Source organism: Oncorhynchus kisutch, linkage group LG5 (assembly GCF_002021735.2).
Source record: "Oncorhynchus kisutch isolate 150728-3 linkage group LG5, Okis_V2, whole genome shotgun sequence".
Taxonomy (NCBI): domain Eukaryota; kingdom Metazoa; phylum Chordata; class Actinopteri; order Salmoniformes; family Salmonidae; genus Oncorhynchus; species Oncorhynchus kisutch.
In genome coordinates, this window is record NC_034178.2 from 71412501 (window position 1) to 71432566 (window position 20066).

The following is a 20066-nucleotide window of genomic DNA, read 5'->3' on the forward strand; positions in this document are numbered from 1 at the left end:
CTAGTTGCCTCTTGTACATTAATAAATGTCACATCAATATTACTGAACATGTGTCCTTTATTAGGAACAGAGACGTGATACGATTGGCCGAAGCGGGGATGACTTTGTACTTATTACGGATGTTTTGCTTGTGCATGGTCAAGCATGCTTGTGAAGCAGGATACATGTTGGTGATATATTGTGAAAAGGCTGCTTTTGATTTTTAGAAAACAGTAGGAGAAACTCCCATTGGCCAATGAATGGAGAAACCATAACGCCCCACAAACTTTTGACAAATCACATTCACGTTGTCATAAAGCATCACACGGTTGCTAAGCTAATCATCACGCAATGCCTTCTCAAAGTCGAAACCTGCCTATTTTCCTCAAAAGTAGATCCAGAGCAGTACGATATTATCAAGCTTCTCGGATTACAGTTGCAATTTTGCAAATGTTCACAGAATTCATGCTAAAGTTGGGTTTTTGAGCTAGCGCCCAATTGATTCCTATTCACTCCTTGAAGAGCTCTCCTTGTTCCAGAATAGTCCAGAATGCACTGCGCAGCCCATTGACAACGTATGGGCAACATACAAAATGGGCATTAATACGATGCCAAGGGAGTTTCCCCATCTCAAAGGTATCTCTGGCACTGTCCTGCATATTTCGGCAATGCACCAAAATTGATCTGTCCCTCATTGAAATCAAGTCTAAGTGGGAGATCAGTAGTGTGCTATTTCAATGCTGAGTTACAATTTTGTACACCAGTGTCCCAACACCTGAAAATAGTATTTTTGGTCTGAAAATATATTTCACTGCAGTTTAGATGGTACAATGATGCGACACTATACTTTTGTCAAACTCAAATTAGGCGAACCAGAATATCGGGAAATGGCGGTGTGATCCACAGTTTATTTTTTATTTATATTATGTCCTGTGGGACTGTCGTTGTGGTACTGCTCTGCTCATCCCATATCAAACCAATGGAGAATAGGAGACCGAATGCCATCGGATCATCTAATTGGCCTTCACATAACTCTTACGGAATGTTCACGTGGATGGGGATATTGGACATGGTATCGAAGATCACTGGGAGACAATGTATGTTTTAATTTAGACTAAATTCGAAATTAATTTTTCCAGTACAATATAGGTTCAGAAAATCCCCTTATTGTTTGGGACAACTTTTTAAATCTACCTTCACAGGTCATTCAATTCAATTTTCAACAACAATAAAAAAGCAGTTTCTGGCTAAAGAGACAGGACTAACAAGGGAAATACATTCTCTAATCGTACAGGAAGCAACAAAAAGATTCAAAATAAATTAGAGGAAACAAAAATGGGTGAACTTTTTTCTGTGACGGTCGCCTCGCTTCAAGTCATTATTATGCAGCAATTTGTGGATGAAATTAGTGCAACAGTTTCCTTCCAGAGAGATATCAGACATTGTAACATGTTATGTTTTACGGAAACATTGCTCACTCGGGATATGTTGTCAGAGTCGATGCAGCCATCGGGTTTCTTCGTGCAGACAGAAAAAAATGTCTCTCTGGTAAGTGGAAGGGCGGGGGTTGATGAACATACAGTAACTCAAGTCCTTTTGTTCACCTGACCTAGAAATCCTTACAATGAAATGCCGACCGCATTATCTCCCAAGACAATTCTCTTTGATTATAGTCACAGCTGTGTATACCTCCCCCCCCTTACCCAGAAAACCAGATATTCTCAGGCTGCATTTATCAAATCCAAACCATTTCTCTCATACCGCCCTATAGGCAGAAACTCAAACAGGATCTACCCGTGACTAAAACCATTCAACACTGGTCTGACCCATCGGAATCCACGCTTCAAGATTGTTTTGATCACGTGGACTGGAAAATGTTCCGGGAAGCCTCAGACAATAAAATCGATTTATACACCGACTCTGTGAGTGAATTTATTAGGATGTGCATTGGAGAGGTTGTACCCACTGTGACTATTAAAACCTACCCCACCAGAAACTGTGGATAGAAGGCAGCATTCGCGCTAAAACTGAAAGTGCTAACCACCGCATTCACCTATGGAAAGAGTTCGGGGAATATAGCTGAATATAAACAGTGTAGTTATCCCCTCCGCAAGACAAACAAGCAGATTGTCAGTAGAGGGACAAAATGGAGTTGCAATTCAATGGCCCAGACAAGATACGTATATGTGGCAGGGTCTACAGGCAATTACGTACTACAAATGTATTCATAAAATGCCTGGATGTTTACAATTTCGGTGATTCTCTTAGAAATGGGTAAAAGTACTATATAGCAACCCCAGGTGTAATATAGTAATTAGCAGGTACTTATGAGTGTTTTGAATTGTCAAGAAGAGGTAAACAGGGGGGTCCGCTGTCACCATATCTATTCATTATGGCCATCGAAGCTATTAAATCATATCAAATAACAACATTAGATGATTAGAAATCCAAGGCTTAAAAACAAAAGTGTCCATGTATGCTGATGACTCAAGTTTTATATTTAATCTGCTAGCTAGATCCCTGCAATGTCTCATTGAAGATGTAGATAACTTTTCTGGACTCTCTGGACTAAAACCTAATTATGATAAGTGTACAATATTACGTACTGGATCTACATTACTATGCAGTTCATATTTAAAATGGGCTGACGGTGAAGTAGAAATGCTTGGTATTCATTTAACCTGTCTAGAACACAGGTTCCGCTAACGGAACCTCCCCCAACATTCTGCTGAAAAGGCAGCACGGGAAATGCAATTTTTTTTTGTCGAAATATTTAACTTTCACACATTAACAAGTCCAATACAGCAAATGAAATATACACATCTTGTTAATCTACCCATCGTGTCCGATTTTTAAAACGTTTTACAGCGAAAACACAACATATATGTTAGATCACCACCAAATCCCAGCCAAAGATAGTCACAAAAGCAGAATTAGAGATAAAAATAATCACTAACCTTTGATAATCTTCATCAGATGACAATCATATAACATCCTGTTACACAATACATTTATGTTTTGTTCGATAATATGCATATTTCTATCCACAAATATCGGTTTACATTGGCGCCATGTTCAGAAATGCCTCCAAAATATCCGGAGTAATTACAGAGAGCTACGTCAGATAACAGAAATAATCATCGTAAACTTTGACGAAAGGAATTTAGCCAGGACACTGTGGTTAATTAACACCCCTACTCTTGCGATCAGTGCCATGGGATCGTTATTGACCACCGAGAGTCAGGACACCCATTTAACATCCCATCCAAAAGACGGCACCCTACTGCCTTTTGTCATTGGGATATGTTTTAGACAAGAGGAAAGGATGCCTCCTACTGACCCTCCAACACCACTTCCAGAAGCATCTGTTCTCCCATCCAGGGACTTAACAGGACCAACTCTGCTTAGCTTAGCTTCAGAAGCAACCCAGCAGTGGGATGATGGGTGGTATGCAGGCCTGGCTGGCTTTATAATATAAATTGGGTGTTGTGAGATTATTCAATATAAAAGCACTACACCTCTCGCTAAAAGCTTCACTTATTCAAAAGATTTACTTGAACCCTAAATGGTTCTCAAGTAGACTACTAAGAAAAGCTCATCCACTGTTTAAATAGCCTTTTGACTGTGTACAGATTTCAATGTCTCATTTTTGAGTGACTGCATATGATACATTTTAAAGTATCTCACTTTTTCAAACAAGCATTGGAGAGTTGGCTACAATTTACATTTCACCCCCCTGAAAAGATAGAACAAATATTATGGCTGAATATGAATGTGCTCGGTGATGAAAGACCTGTATTTATGCAAAACAAGTTTAAAAGGGGTATTTTGTTTTTAAATGATATTGTAAATTGGAACGGTTGAGTTGTCTTTCATGGAGTTATCAGAATTATATGGAAAGGTCTGCTCAGTCCAAGATTATAACCAATTGACTTCAGCATTCCCCAAAAATGGAGGCAGGTGGCAGCAGGAGGAGGTAAGGAAGTGGTCTGTCTGCCCAATATAAATGATCAGAACTTGCAGAGGAATAAAAATAGCATAAATCAGAATGTATACCAGTTTCATTTGAGGACCAGGATGTTGATATGTGTCATTTAGATTGCAAAATAGTTGGGAAGCAATATTTGATTTACTGATTCCATGGTACAGGGTGTATGACTTGATTCAAGACTTGTGCTTTTCAGCTAATGCAGATTTGTGAGAATACAGAATCAATTGACCATTTTAGTATTACCCTCAAGTAGCTTCTCAGGAATGGTTGAAAATGCAAAACATTGACCCTAGATATGATCTTTTTCTCAACCTGTAGAGTCTATTCAATATAAATTGTATGTTAATCACATCATAGTTGAAATATATATGCTGCGTAGAAATCCAAAGTGTGTGGCCAGCAGAGACAGGTGGGATGGGCTAAGGGAAGCTGAGGGTTGGGATGTGGAATTGGAGATAAGTGGGAGTGGAGTTGCTGGGCGAAGGATAGAATGACAGATGTAAAATTCCAAATAAAACAGAAACATTTGAATGACACTGAGGGGCTTTGTTGATACAGTTGAGGCTGATGCCATGCAGGTGTCTGTACAAATGCTTACACTCATTCAAATGCTCATAGATGGACATGGTTCCATACATTGTTGGCCTTGCTGTTATATTGGCCTGGATGTTTTCTTGTTCATTGGTGGTGCATGGGGCAGGGAATGGAATTATATGAATTTCTTCTCAGGGTGGAATCTGATGCTTGAGGGGCAGCTCTTGGAGGGCTGTATCCGTCAGGTCCCCATTTGACAGTGGGAGATCTGTCGATGTGCCGTTGACCCTTTGGGTCTCTGGCTGAGAGGCTGTTAGGTGACTAATGTGATGAAGTTGGGCAGCTTCACCTGCAAGTATGTTTATTACCAGATGAAAGTCTCTGGCTGAATTTACACATCACGTAACATTTGGTTCATGAGCCAACCACTTAACGATCAAGCTTTGTAGGGTCTACACATTGTATCAAAATGTCTTACCCATCCTGCTTTGTGACCAGATTAGCTGGTGATGCATACAAATTAGAACCATTAAGGCTGCTGGTGTCATAAGTACTACCTGTCAGTTGACTCAGGTACAATTGATTTAAAAAAAAAAAAAGAGTTTGACCATCCAGATCATACCGCCTGAGGTGGTCAGGAAAGTGATCACAATGAGTATTTAACTTGTCTACAACTGCCTAAAGGTGGGCACAGATTACAGACATCAAGACAAAGGCACGTTAGCCACAGGAACAAATGAGTCCGGTGAAAAGCTTGTAAGAGAGAATAAAGGACACATGTTCAGTAATATTGGTGTGACATTTATTAATGTACAAGAGGCAACTAGTATAGTCTTCCTGTCACTTCGTTTAATTCAGACCAACAACCACAGTTCAGAAGTTGTTTAAGAAATGCTTCAGCACAATGTACACAGGTTTACAATGGTCATTGAAGTTGATTTAGAGGTTGGAGGAAAACAGCAAGACCTGATGAAGATGTCCCAGAAGCCTTGAACATCTTCAGGTTCACCAGGAAGATATCCTGCAAGACAAAATCGTCAGCAGGGTAGTCTAGTGGTTAGAGAGTTGGACTAGTAACCGAAAGGTTGCAAGTACAAATCATGAGCTGACAATATACAAATATTTCATTCTGCCCCTTAACAGTGGGTTGTCATTGAAAATAAGAATGTGTTTAACTGACTTGTCTAGTTAGATAAAGGTAAAATACAAATTCTAGTTCCCAATCATGTGCACATATACAAAACTCACATTCAGTCACAGGTGTAAGCCACATCCAAGTACTTATAGGTTCCGACACAGGGGTCACCGAACACAGAGTTGGATACCTTGACGATACACTGGCGCTCTCCATCACACCTGTGTGTCAACAGGTAGAGGTTAACACCACAGCCAATGACTTTCTACAGCTAAATGCACACTGAAGGTTTCAGTAACCTTTCTGCCATTTTGCTGGTGGTGGATTGGCTGAGGCAGTTGGTGTTTTTGAGTTGTTTATGTGGGCGCCCAATGGAACACACATCGTGTTGACGACGACCATAGTTGGCACGCTGAATACGGATCTCACCTCGATCTGAGGAAGAGAAAGGACAAACCTGGGTGTTGGTGTGCTAGTGACTAATATACACAGCACCACATGATTAAACTGTACAGTAGTGTTGACCAGCTTACCACATAGTAGTTGAGAATCAGAGCCTTCACATATGATGCTGCTTACTGCAAAGACAACACAGGAGTTACACCACTGGCCAGACACATTAAGACATACATTAGCCTGGTGAAGTGTTAGTGATGGGCACTAAAAGGGAATGTTGATTTCAGGTGCATTTTTATAAGTCATTATAAACTTGTTAGCATGAACCAAAGTACAAAAAGTTAGGCTCGTCATCTGCCACCGTTCCTTTGTAGTTTCACTTCCGTATGAGCAGTTCTCGAAATTCTAACATTAAGCACACTGGCTGGCGAGACCCAAACTGGTGAGAAAAAAAAAAATAGTCGACCCGCTACACCTTCTGTATTTCTATGCAGTTTGTGCCATCTGTCAGATTGGCTATAAACCCTGCAAAAATGTGTGAGTTGGCCTAGCTAGTTACCGTTCACTGAAACATAGTCAGTGGTAAACCAGATTAAGTGCATAAGCATCAAATAAGCCACTTCCCTTCCATGTTCTTGCTGACTAATTGAGCTAGATACGTAAATCTAACTAGTAACAGCAGCAGCATATGAGACAAGTCAAAAAGGTTACAGCAAAAAGGGTCAATGCAGATAGTCGGGTTCATTCAGCAGTTATGGCTTGGGGGAAGTAGAAGCCGTTCAGGGTCCTGTTGGTTCCAGACTTGGTGCATCCGTACCATTTGTTATGGAGTAACAGAGACCAGTATAACTCGAGTCATTGACAATGTAGGGCCTGCCGACACACGTGGTGTCGAAATCCTGATGCAGGGAGCACGGCCTCTGATGTACTGGGCCGTACGCTATACCCTCTGTAGCACCTTGTGGTCAGATGCCATACCTAGTGGTGATGCCGCCACTCAAAAAGCTCTCAATGGTATAGAATTCAGGATCGGAGGGCTGATACCAATCCTTTTAGCCTCCTGGCAGGGAGGGGCTCGGCCCTCCGTTTCCTGTAGTCCACTACCAGTTCCTTTGGCATCACACTGCCAGGTCTCTGACCTCCCTATAGGCTACTCAAACTAAACAAGTTGCATATCCACAGCTAGCTAGGGTTAGTTAGCAGGTGAGGGTGGTTTACACTTGGAGAAACAAAAGTTAACAAGATGGTACCATAGGGGAACCAACCCATTATATTCCTTTTCTAGCAATCAGCTGAGCTTACTCTTTTACAAGATTAAAAGTGGGTAGGAGGATTAAACAATAACCCAACATGCCACAGTGACACTACGTCGAATCCAAACATGGATATCGGTGCCCACCACTAAATATTATTAGCACACATTCAGAGACTGACTTGTTTCTTGTTGTTGGACACAGGAGTATTTGGTGTCCAGGTACTTATAAGTCCCGACACAGGGGTCTCCAAAAACGAAATTGGATGCAGGGACAATACACTCGCTCTTCCCACCGCATCTGTGTGTTTAAAGACAAGTTGAGGTCATGAGTTCATACAGGTAAACACAACAAGTTCCAGCACATTTCTGCCATCTTGCTGGTGGTTGTTTACACTACAGCCAAGGAGTTACAGGTTCTAGTACCTTTCTGCCATCTTGCTGGTGGAGGATTGGCTGAGGCAGTTGGTGTCGGTGAGTTGGTTAGCAGGGCGCCCAATAGAACAAACATCGTGTTGACGACGACCGTAGTTCGCACGCTTGATATGGATCTTACCTCCATCTGAGGGAGATGGAGAACAATGAGGCACGAAGGAGAGCCAAGTATGGGTCTCTATGGTGTGGGCTAGTGACGCTAATCTACAGTATAAACAATCATAGGTGGTCGGTGAGTATACTGTTCAGCAGTGTGGACTAGCTTACCACATTGCAGTAAAGCATCAGAGCCTTCACACGTGATGCTGATTGCTGCCAGGACAAATAAACAGGAATTACACACCACTCACATTAGCTTGGTTAAGTAGTATCATCATTATTACATACAGTACCTCCATCTGTTAGCGTGCAGCAAGCTGTAGCCAGCACTGAAACAACATCACACAGCTAGTTCAGCAACATTCAACATCATATGCACTTGGACCATGAAGCTACAACTCAGCATTGGTCTCTATACTCATGCAATTCAGTTATACTAAAGTGTATTATAGTCAAGTTCAGCATTTGGTCTCATATTCTATGCTTTGAATACCTTTTTGCCCAAAAGGAACTGAATGTCCCTCAAATCATATTACATGTGCTTCTATTACTCACAAATACAAACATTGTCATATATATTTAAATTCTAATCTGCATCAGATACAGATTTTGTATACTCACATGTAACCACCGTCAGTCTCAACATGCGCATGATGCCAGGTACAGGAGTGGTACTAACAGAGAAAATGCAACTGATGATAACAAGATCCAATACACCTGGTATTTATGTTATGTGACATGTCTTAATTTACCCAGGTGTATCTATTTGTCTCCAGGTGCACCTCATTGCAATTAGGGACCAGCGTTTGCCGGTCAAAACATGGCTATTGAGTCAGTCTCATGGAGTTAGATAGAGGACTCTAGATGGATGAAATCCATTTTGGCATGAACATTGCCATTGAGGTCTTCCAACATTTTAAAGTAGCCATCTATGGCAATTAGGCCTACCACTGTTGTCAACAAACTTGATTATTGAGTTTCCACTCAGCCATGGGTGAACAGGGAGGACAGGAGGAGGCTTAGATCATACCCTTGTTGTTCCACAGTCTTGAGGATCAGCGTTGCGGATGTGTTGTTGACTACCTTCACTCCCGAGGTCGGCCCGTCTGGGGGCTACTATACATTTTTTGACAAGTGGCCTGGACCCTTTTACTACACAGAGTCCTGCTGATCCATCATGACTGATTTGCCGACGTAAACTCACAAAGGTGCTACAAATTACTTTGTCCATCGCAAAGTCCCTCTAAGGCCCTTCTGCTAGCCTGCAAGCCCAGGCCCGCAAGCTGTCTGAATCGCTGTTTCTCCAGCTCGCCCAGCTACTCAATGGACCCAATGATCACTCGGCTACACATGCCTCTCCCTGTCATCACTGTCAAACGCTCCTGAAAACACTTCAACATGCAGGGCTTTTTAATCGACCTGACCCGGATATCCTGGAAGGATATTGACCTCATTCCGACTGTAGAGAATGCCTGGTTATTCTTTAAAAGTTCTTTCCTCACCATCTTAACTTTTTAGGGATAGGGGGCAGCATTTTCACTTTGGATGAATTGCATGCCATAGTGAACTGCCTCCTACTCTGTCCCAGATGCTAATACATGCATATTATTATAACTATTGGATAGAAAATACTCTGAAGTTTCTAAAACTGTTTGAATTATGTCTTTGAGTATAACAGAACTCATAGGGCAGGCAAACTTCCAAACAGGAAGTGTAAATTCTGGGGCTGGTTGATTTTCAACTCATCGCCTATTCACATCCCAGTAAGATATGGATGTGTTCACACTTCCTATGCCTTCCACTAGATGTCAACAGTCAGTAGAACGTGGAATGAAGCCTCTAGTGTGATGTGGGTACGGATGGCAGCTATTTGAGTCCGTGGTCTGGCAGAATGCCAGTTCCTGGTCAGGCGCATTTCTCATGATATCGCCATGCGTTCCATTACTCTGTAGACAACAACGAATGCTTCGGTTGGAACGTTATTGGATATATATGATAATAACATCCTGAAGATTGATTCTCTACTTAATTCTATTAATTCTATTATTATAATTCTTAACTCTATTCTCTAATAAACTGGTCTCTAGTTTGACCAGTTTATTCGGCCTGGAATATAACTTTTTATAAGTTTTCATCTGAGTTCGCCTGGACCGGAGCCAGCTTTTGGACATAAAAAAATAAACGTGCTAGCAAAAGTAGCTAATTTGACACTAGTAATGGACATTATCGAACAAAACAACAATTTATTGCGGAACTAGGATTCCTGGCACTGCATTCTGATGAAAGATCATCAAACTCCAACATGGCGGAGAAATGTTGTGTATTTCTGAGCGCGTCTCCGATTATTCTGTTATATTTTTTCGAAAATTTAAAACAAATCTGACACAGCGGTTGTCTTCGAGATAGGGGGCGCTCTTTTAATTTTTGGATAAAAAACGTTCCCATTTTAAACAAGATATTTTGTCACGAAAAGATGCTCGACTATGCATGTAATTGACAGCTTTGGAAAGAAAAAACTCCGACGTTTCCAAAACTGCAAAGATATTATCTGTGAGTGCCCCAGAACTAATGCTACAGGCGAAACCAAGATGAAATTTCATACAGGAAATGGTCCAGATTTTGAATGCCCTGTGTTCCAATGTCTCCTTATATGGCTGTGAATGCGCCAGGAATGAGCCTGCACTTTCTGTCGTTTCCCCAAGGTGTCTGCAGCATTGTGACGTATTTGTAGGCATATCATTGGAAGATTGACCATAAGAGACTACATTTACCAGGTGTCCGCCCGGTGTCCTCCGTCGAAATTATTGCGTAATCTCCAGGTCCATGCGCGTTACATTTTCTTCAGAGGAGAAAGTCAACTGCCACGAATGATTTATCATCGATAGATATGTGAAAAACACCTTGAGGATTGTTTCTAAACAACATTTGCCATGTTTCTGTCAATATTATGGAGTTAATTTTGGAAAAAAAGTTTGCGTTGTAATGACTTAATTTTAGTTTTTTTCTTACCCAAACGTGATGAACAAAACGGAGCGATTTGTCCTACACAAATAATATTTTTGGAAAAACTGAACATTTGCTATCTAACTGAGAGTCTCCTCATTGAAAACATCTGAAGTTTTTCAAAGGTAAAATTATTTTATTTGAATGCTTTTCTTGTTTTTGTGAAAATGTTGCATGCTGAATGCTAGGCTTAATGGTATGCTAGCTATCAATACTCTTACACAAATGCTTGTTTAGCTATGGTTCAAAAGCATATTTTGAAAATCTGAGATGACAGTGTTGTTAAGAACAAGTGTATCTTTATTTATATGTAAAACATCTTTCGTCAAAGTTTATGAGTGTTAATTAACCACAGTGTCCTGGCTAAATTCCTTTCGTCAAAGTTTACGATGATTATTTCTGTTATATGACGTGGCTCTCTATAATTACTCCAGATATTTTGGAGGCATTTCTGAACATGGCGCCAATGTAAAACCAAGATTTGTGGATATAAATATGCATATTATCGAACAAAACATAAATGTATTGTGTAACATGATGTCCTATGAGTGTCATCTGACGAAGATTATCAAAGGTTAGTGATTCATTTTATCTCTATTTCTGCTTTTGTGACTCTATCTTTGGCTGGGAAAAATGGCTGTGTTTTTTTGGATTTGGTGGTGCATCTAACAGAAATATATGTCGTGTTTTCGCTGTAAAACATTTTAAAAATCAGATAAATGGATAGATTAACAAGATGTTTATCTTTCATTTTCTGTATTGGACTTGTTAATGTGTGAAAGTTAAATATAAAAAATGTCCCGCGCTGCCTTTCCAGCGGAATGTTGGGGGTTAAAGGTTAAAGGTTAAATAAGCATGCCCCACTCAAAAAATATAGAACCAGGAACATATACAGCCCTTGCTTCACTCCAGACTTGACTGCCTTTGACCATCACAAAAACATCCTGTGGCGTACTGCATTAGCATCAAATAGCCCCTGCGATATGCACATATTCAGGGAAGTTAGGAACCAAAATACACAGGCAGTTAGGAAAGCTAAGGCTAGCTTTTCAAACAGAAATTTGCATCCATGTAGCACAAACTCCAAAAAGTTCTGGGACACTGTTAAATCCATCGATAATGAGAGCACCCCCTCCCAGCTGCCCACTGTACCCAGGCTAGCAAACACTGCCACAACCGATAAATATATGATAATTGAGAATTTCAATAAGCATTTTTCTACGGCTGGCCTTGCTTTCCACCTGGCCACCCCTACACCCCCCAGATCAACTTGCTCAAGCCTCCCCCATTTCTCTTTCACTCAAATCCAGATAGCTGAAGTTTTATTTTATTTTTTATTTGACCTTTATTTAACTAGTCAGTTAAGAACACATTCTTAGTACTTAGTACTGAAAGAACTGTCAAATCTGGACCCCTACAAATCAGCTGGGCTTGACAATCTGGATCCTCTCTTTCTAAAATTATCTGCAGAAATTGTTGCAACAACTATTACTAGCCTGTTCAAGCTCTATTTCGTATCGCCAGAGATCCAGAAAGATTGGAAAGCATCCGCGGTCATCCCTCTCTTCAAAGGGGGAGACACTCGAGATCCAAATTGCTACAGAACTATATCTATCCTACCCTGCCCTTTTAACCACCAACTCAATTTAACCTTGCGCAATACCTTAGATGCAGTTGCACCCCTAAAAACTAAAAACATTTGTCATAAGAAACTAGCTTCCTGGTATACAGAAAATACCCGAGCCCTGAAGCAAGCTTCCAGAAAATTGGAACGGAAATGGTGCCACACCAAACTGGAAGTCTTCCGACTAGCTTGGAAAGACAGCACCGTGCAGTATCGAAGAGCCCTTACTGTTGCTCGATCATCCTATTTTTCCAACTTAATCGAGGAAAATAAGAACAATCCAAAATGTATTTTTGTTACTGTCGCAAAGCTAACTAAAAAGCAGTGTTCCCCAATTGAGGATGGCTTTCACTTCAGCAGTAATAAATTCATTAACTTCTTTGAGGAAAAGATCATGATTATTAGAAAGCAAATTACGGACTCCTCTTTAAATCTGCATATTCCTTCAAAGCTCAGTTGTCCTGAGTCTGCATAACTCTCCCAGGACCTAGGATCAAGAGAGACACTCAAGTGTTTTAGTACTATATCTCTTGAGACAATGATCAAAATAACCATGGCCTCTAAAACTTCAAGCTGCATACTGGACCCTATTCCAACTAAACTACTGAAAGAGCTGCTTCCTGTGCTTGGCCCTCCTATGTTGAACATAATAAACGGCTCTCTATCCACCGGATGTGTACCAAACTCACTAAAAGTGGCAGTAATAAAGCCTCTCTTGAAAAAGCCAAACCTTGACGCAGAAAATATAAAAAACTATCGAAACTATATCGAATCTTCCATTCCTCTCAAAACTTTTTGAAAAAAGGCTGTTGCGCAGCAACTCACTGCCTACCTGAAGACAATGTATACAAAATGCTTCAGTCTGATTTTAGACCCCATCATAGCTGCTACTCATTGCTATGTTGATGACACACAGCTGTACATTTCAATGAAACACGGTGAAGCCCCAACATTTCCCTCGCTAGAAGTCTGTGTTTCAGACATAAGGAAGTGGATGGCTGCAAACAGTGTCTCCTGACCCCTCCTGTCTCAGCCTCCAGTATTTATGCTGCAGTAGTTTATGTGTCTGGGGGCTAGGGTCAGTTTGTTATATCTGGAGTACTTCTCCTGTCTTATCCGGGGTCCTGTGTGAATTTAAGTATGCTCTCTCTAATTCTCTTTCTCTCTTTCTTTCTCTCTCTCGGAGGACCTGAGCCCTAGGACCATGCCCCAGGACAATCTGGCATGATGACTCCTTGCTGTCCCCAGTCCACCTGGCCGTGCTGCTGCTCCAGTTTCAACTGTTCTGCCTGCGGCTATGGAATCCTGACCTGTTCACCGGACGTGCTATCTGTCCCAGACCTATTATTTAACCATGCTAGTAATTTATGAACATTTGAACATCTTGGCCATGTTCTGTTATAATCTCCACCCGGCACTGCCAGAAGAGGACTGGCCAACCCTCATAGCCTGGTTCCTCTCTAGGCTTCTTCCTAGGTTTTGGCCTTTCTAGGGAGTTTTTCCTAGCCAACGTGCTTCAACACCTGCATTGCTTGCTGTTTGGGGTTTTAGGCTGGGTTTCTGTACAGCACTTTTAGATATCAGCTGATGTAAGAAGGGCTATATAAATACATTTGATTTGGTTTGATTTGCAGTTCAGGACACATCTAGAATGATATGATAATCTCATTCAACTTCTGTGTGAAGTGGACTAGAGTAGGTGTCAACCAATTTCTTTGGAATTACTGTACTACAATCAAATGTTTAAAAATTTTGAAGTATTATCTAGGCCTCAACAGTTGGTCATATTCCTGACACTTAATGTCAGTAATGTTGTCAGGGTAATAATGTAATGGTTGACAGGGTAATAATGTAACAGTTGTCAGGGTAATAATGTAACGGTTGTCAGGGTAATAATGTAATGGTTGTCCGGGTAATAATGTAATGGTTGTCACAGTAATAATGTAACGGTTGTCAGGGTAATAATGTCATGTTGTACCACTGATTTTTTTCCAAAGCAATATAACATGTCATATTTTACCAGAACAATATAGTGTAAAACAGATACAGTGGTGATATTAGCATGCAATTCTTACTGGAATAGCTCAACTTTTGTTTAGGGGGGATGTATGTCAGCAACATGGAGTGAATCCTTACAACCACTAATCCTGGCTATCAGAGGAGTGTTGTCTGGCAGTGAAACAGCTCATTTTGCATAATTTACTTCCTTTTTAAAAACCATAGCTGATATGGCTGACTTTCTAAAAACAAATGTGTTTAACACAAACTCCTTGTGGATTTGAGTAAGTCGAGAAAAAAAAACTAGTTTTCCTTCACTAATAACGAACGCCAAAATTAGTTTTGAAACATACAGAAACATTATGTTCAGTAAATTCATGTTTATTCTTATATTATTAACACTTAGCTCTAAGACATCTCCCTGCCTTATAACATAATTTATGCATACATTATGTAATATGTCAGGGAGATTTGTATACTGTAGCTAAGAAAGTAATACTAAGTCTATGTCGTGTTGTAAGCTGTTAGTAGCCCATGTGACTCACCCTTATTATGTAGCCTATTTTTTCCCTCGTAATTTAGCCTACTGTTCTGACTTTGTGGTGCACATGTAGCCTATAATCTGTTTTAAATTAATGTAATTAACCGGATATTGTAAGAGCTGTCCTTGTCTGCTTATACGCCCCCTTTATTTATTTACGTCCTATGGTTCTGACTTGGTGTACAGGGAGAACACTGTAAGAACGGACAATGTTCGGAATTCCGTCGCTGCACATTTCAAAAGTGCTGAACAAGTAGTTATATTGACTACGTCCATCCTAGCTCGCTCATTAATATCTTAATCTAAAATTACGGACTGTCTCTTATCCGCTCATCTTCCCCTTAAGCCAAAGTTTTTAGATTTCAATTGTTCAGTAGAAAACACATCAGACATATCAGCTATGTTTTTTGAAAAGGCATTAAATGAGGCTGAATGAACTGTTTCCCTGCCAGACAAGGCTCCACTGATAGCCAGGTGTAGCAGTGGTAAGGTGTTGGGACTCTGCTGTTGGGACAGCTTCATGTAGGCCCTAACAGTTTGTGGGCACCATTTGTCTCCATTATAGTCCAATTAATGCATTGTTTAGTGTTGTGTTGTGGCTTTGCTCGCAATCATCAAAAACGTTTGTTTTGAGTTTGCCCCATCAAGATGTACATGCTAAAATCAACACTGGTCTCTTCACAGTGCTCCTTCTAACATAAGTTGTTATTTGAGGTACTTGGGTTGGCAGAGAATTCAGTTTAGTCATGGCTCTATTAAATACGGTTAGTTTCCCAGCCTGTTCTGGACCTGGGGACTCTGAAGAAACCTCTGGTTGCATGTCTTGTGTTGTACCTTCTTGTGTTGAACCAGCTCGCACAAAGACAAGATTGACATGCATATTCCTGACATTCGCACCAGTCACATTCGCACATGTACATCAAAGTGCAAAAAGTAGGGCCTGTAGGACCTGTCTGGTCGACTGAGATGTCAAGAAAGCAGAGCAACGCCTTATCCTGGACAGATCTCCATTTTTTTCAGATTCCCATTTTAGCAACATTGAGTTGCCTTCCCATACATGTTTAGACCAGCTTGCTTGGTTACAATTGCCACAATATCCAATAATAGATCTAAATGAGATTTAGAGTTGAGCGAGTGATTTTTTCCCCCCCAAAAACAATACTTTTGGTTTTTGAGATATTTTTTGTCATGTGGGCAAAAGACTGTTAAAACTGTTAAGGCTCCATGGATTGATAAACTGTACGGTTGAAAGAGATGGGGCAAAATGAGTGGATAATAAGTCTGGGTGCACATCTGACTGGCTGACTTACTGCAAACTGATCAATTATGTGACTAAACTCAACAACAATACCTTTGGTTTTTAAGATATTTTTGGTCATGGAGTATATGTGGACCGAACATCTAACATCTGCTCATCGAACATCTAATTACAAAATCATGGAGGTTAATATGGAGTTGATACCCCCTGTAACAGCCTCCACTCTTCTGGGAAGGCGTCCACTAGATGTTGGAACATTGCTGCGGGACTTGCTTTCATTCAGCCACAAGACCATTAGTGAGGTCTGGCACTGATGTTGGGCGATTAGGTCTGGCTCGCAGTAGTCGTTCCAATTCATCCCAAAGGTGTTCGATTTGGTTTAGGTCAGGGCTCTGTGCAGACCAGTCAAGTTCTTCCACACTGATCTTGACATTCCATTTCTGTATGGACCTCTCTTTGTGCACAGGAAAGGGCCAAAACAGGGAAGGGCCTTCCCCAAATTGTTGCCACAAAGTTTGAAGGACAGAATCATCTAGAATGTCATTGTATGCTATAGCATGAATATTTCCATTCACTGAAACTAAGGGGCTTAGTCCGAACTATGAAAAACAGCCCCAGACCATTATTCTTCATCCACCAAACTTTACAGTTGGCACTATGCATTCGGGCAGGTAGCATTCTCCTGGTGTCCGCCAAATCCAGATTCGTCTGTCAGACTGCCAGATGGTGCAGCATGATTCATCACTCCAGAGAACGCGTTTAGACTGCTACAGAGTCCAGAATATTAATCAAACTATCAGGGTATGTTTAGAAACACTACAGGAACAAGATCATCCACATGTATTGATCACAAGATCAAATAGAGCTCTGTTATAAAGCTGTATCCATACCCATTGGATGCAGTGATCACAATATCGTGGTTAAATCTAGGAGAGCCAAGGTTCCAAAAGCTTGGCCTAAAATAGTGTATAAGAGATCGTCTTATGTGCATGATGTAAGTAATATTTGTTGGTCTTATGTGATTAATAAGGAGCATCCAGACACTGCACTTGATGCATTTATAAAAATGGATTCTTCCAATTAGTAATAAAAACCTGTTATGAAACAGACTGTTAAAACTGTTAAGGCTCCATGGATTGATAAACTGTATGTTTGAAAGAGATCGGGGCAAAATGAGTGGATAATAAGTCTGGCTGCACATCTGACTGTCTGACTTACTGCAAACTGATCAATTATGTGACTAAACTCAACAACAAGTAGAAGAAATTGTCTTATTATATTATATGTGTTATGAAGCCAAGATCAATGACATACTGTAAAGAATGATGGAAAACTTGAGTACTTTGACTGAAATTATTGGGCAGAAAGACAAATTCAACTCCATCTTTCATCAAATCAGTTGGCTTATTCAACACAAAACCAGTTGATGTTGCCACTTATTTGAATGATTACTTCACTGGCAAAGTGGGCAAACGTAGGCAGGAAATGCCAACAACGAACAGTGAGCCGTCGTATTCATGCATAAAAACAACTAATAATGAAAGAATAGAGTTAGTGTAAAGTTAGTGTGGGACAGGAGGAACAATGATTGTTATCGATCAATAATGACAAACCGCCTGGCATTGAGAACTTTCAGTGCCTTCGGAAAGTATTCAGACCCATTAAATCCTTCCACATTTTGTTTTGATCCAGTCTCATTTAAAATGAATAAAATTGTTGTTGTTTTTTCATCAATCTACAAACAATTCCCAATAATGACCAGGCAAATAATTTTTTGAGAAATTGTTGCAAATGTATTACAATAAACAAACAGAAAATGACATTTCCATATTGAGACCCTTTACACAGCACTTTGTTGAAGCACCTTTGGCAGTGATTACAGCAGAGTTCTTGTGTATGACGCTACAAGCTTGACGCACCTGCATTTAGGAAGTTTCTCCCATTCTTCTCTGCAGATCCTCTCAAGCTCTGTCAGGATGGATGGGGAGTGTTACTGCACAGCTATTTTCAGGTCTCTGCAGAGATGTTTGATCGGTTTCAAGTCCAGGCTCTGGATGGGCCACTCAAGAACATTTAGAGACTCGTCCCTGCGTTCTCTTGGCTGTGTGCTTAGGGTTGCTGTCCTGTTGGAAGGTGAACCTTCGTTCCAGTCTGAGGTCCTGAGCGCTCTGGAGCAGGCTTTCATCAAGGATGTCTCTGTAATTTGCTCCAAGTGGGCTGTCATGTGCATTTTATTGAGGAGTGGCTTCCACCTGGCCACTCTACCATAATGGCCTGATTGGTGGAATGCTGCAGAGATGGTTTTCCTTCTGGAAGTTTCTCCCATCTTCTCTAGAGCAACTCTAGAGCTCTGTCCGATTGACCATTGGGTTCTTAGTCACCTCCCTGACCAAGGCCCTTCTCCCCGATTGTTCAGTTTGGCCAGGTGGCCAGCTCTAGGAAGAGTCTTGTTGGTTCCAAACCTCTTCCATTTAAGAATGATGGAGGCTACTGTGTTCTTGGGGAATTCAATGCTGCAGACATTTTTTGGTACCCTTCCCCAGATCTGTGCCTCGACACAATCCTGTCTCGGAGCTCTACTGACAATTCCCTCAACCTCATGGCTTGGTTTTTGCTCTGACATGCACTGTCAACTGTGGGACTTTATCCAGACAGGTGTGTGCCTTTCCAAATCATTTCCAATCAATTTAATTTACCACAGGTGGACTCCAATCACGTTGTCGAAACATCTCAAGAATGATCAATGGAAACAGGATGAACCTGAGCTCAATTTAGCTCATAGCAAATAGTCTGAATACCTATGGAACTAAGGTGTTTCTGTTTTATTTTATTAATACATTTGCAAAACACCTGTTTGCTTTGTCATTATTGGGTATTGTGATGCCATGATGCGGTATTATGATGTCATTCTAGGGTATTGTGTGTGGATTGATGAGGAAACATCATTTTAGAATAAGGCTGTAACGTAACAAAATGTGTAAAAAGTCAAGTGGTCTGAATACTTTCTGAATGCACTGTTTACAGCTAATGATGTCACTGAAACCCTTAAGAAGGAGTTTCAATCAGTTGTAATGGGTGGCCAGTAATAAACTGGTCCTGAACATCTCTAAAACTAAGAGAATCGTATTTGGTACAAATCATTCCCTAATCTCTAGACCTCAGCTGTATCTGGTAATGAATGGTGTGGCTGTTGAACAAGATGAGGAGATTAATTTACTTTGTGTTACCTAAGATTGTAAACTGTCATGGTCAAAACATATAGATTCAATGGTTGTAAAGATAGGGACAGATATGACACCAGGGGTCTTTTCACAGTCCCCGGGACCAGAACATTGTCTAGTTCATGTACATGAAACTCCATTCTCATATAGTCAAAGTGAACAGCAAACCCGGTTTCAAATATAACATAACATATCACGGCACAACGCCTCTCCCCCCCATGTGACCTACTTGTTGTGTGTATGTACTGTCAGGTACGTGTAACTTAATCTTCTAAATATATGTAAATTGTACAGACTTAATGTATTTTATGCTGTGTCAGACCCTAGTAAGACTAGCTTGAAAACTAGATTGTAAACTGTCAAAACATACATATTCAATGGTTGTAAAGATGGGGAGAGGTCTGTCTGTAATAAAGAGATGTACTTCTTCACTCCACAAAGCAAGTCCTGCAGGCTCTAGTTTAATCATATCTTGATTATTGTCTAGTTGTGTGGTCAAGTGCTGCAAATAAAGGCCTAGTTAAGCTGCAGCTGGTCCCAGAACAGAGTGGCACATCTTGCTCTTCATTGTAATCAGAGGACTAATATAAATACTAAGCA

General features: G+C 40.7%; 1 protein-coding gene across 1 annotated transcript; it reads right to left on the reverse strand.

Moving 5' to 3' along the window:
- Positions 1 to 5289: 5289 nt before the first annotated feature.
- On the reverse strand, positions 5290 to 8532 carry LOC116352728 (L-rhamnose-binding lectin CSL3-like). Its single transcript, XM_031825760.1, has 9 exons — positions 8443 to 8532; positions 8115 to 8150; positions 7990 to 8034; positions 7714 to 7849; positions 7470 to 7588; positions 6173 to 6217; positions 5939 to 6074; positions 5753 to 5860; positions 5290 to 5525 (listed from the first exon to the last, which is right to left on the reverse strand). The coding sequence occupies exons 1-8, from the start codon at positions 8471 to 8473 to the stop codon at positions 5755 to 5757; spliced, it is 654 nt and encodes a 217-aa protein (XP_031681620.1). The 5' UTR covers positions 8474 to 8532; the 3' UTR covers positions 5290 to 5525; positions 5753 to 5754.
- Between the last annotated feature and the right edge of the window lie 11534 nt (positions 8533 to 20066).

Bases quoted from the DNA above. Each gene is read 5' to 3' on its own strand.
- LOC116352728 (XM_031825760.1), bottom strand. From the start codon at position 8,473: ATGCGCATGTTGAGACTGACGGTGGTTACAT. The intron at 8,151-8,442 runs GTGAGTATACAA...ATGTTGTTTCAG, and splicing joins GAGACTGACGGTGGTTACAT to TGCTGGCTACAGCTTGCTGC. The intron at 8,035-8,114 runs GTACTGTATGTA...TTGTCCTGGCAG, and splicing joins CTGCACGCTAACAGATGGAG to CAATCAGCATCACGTGTGAA.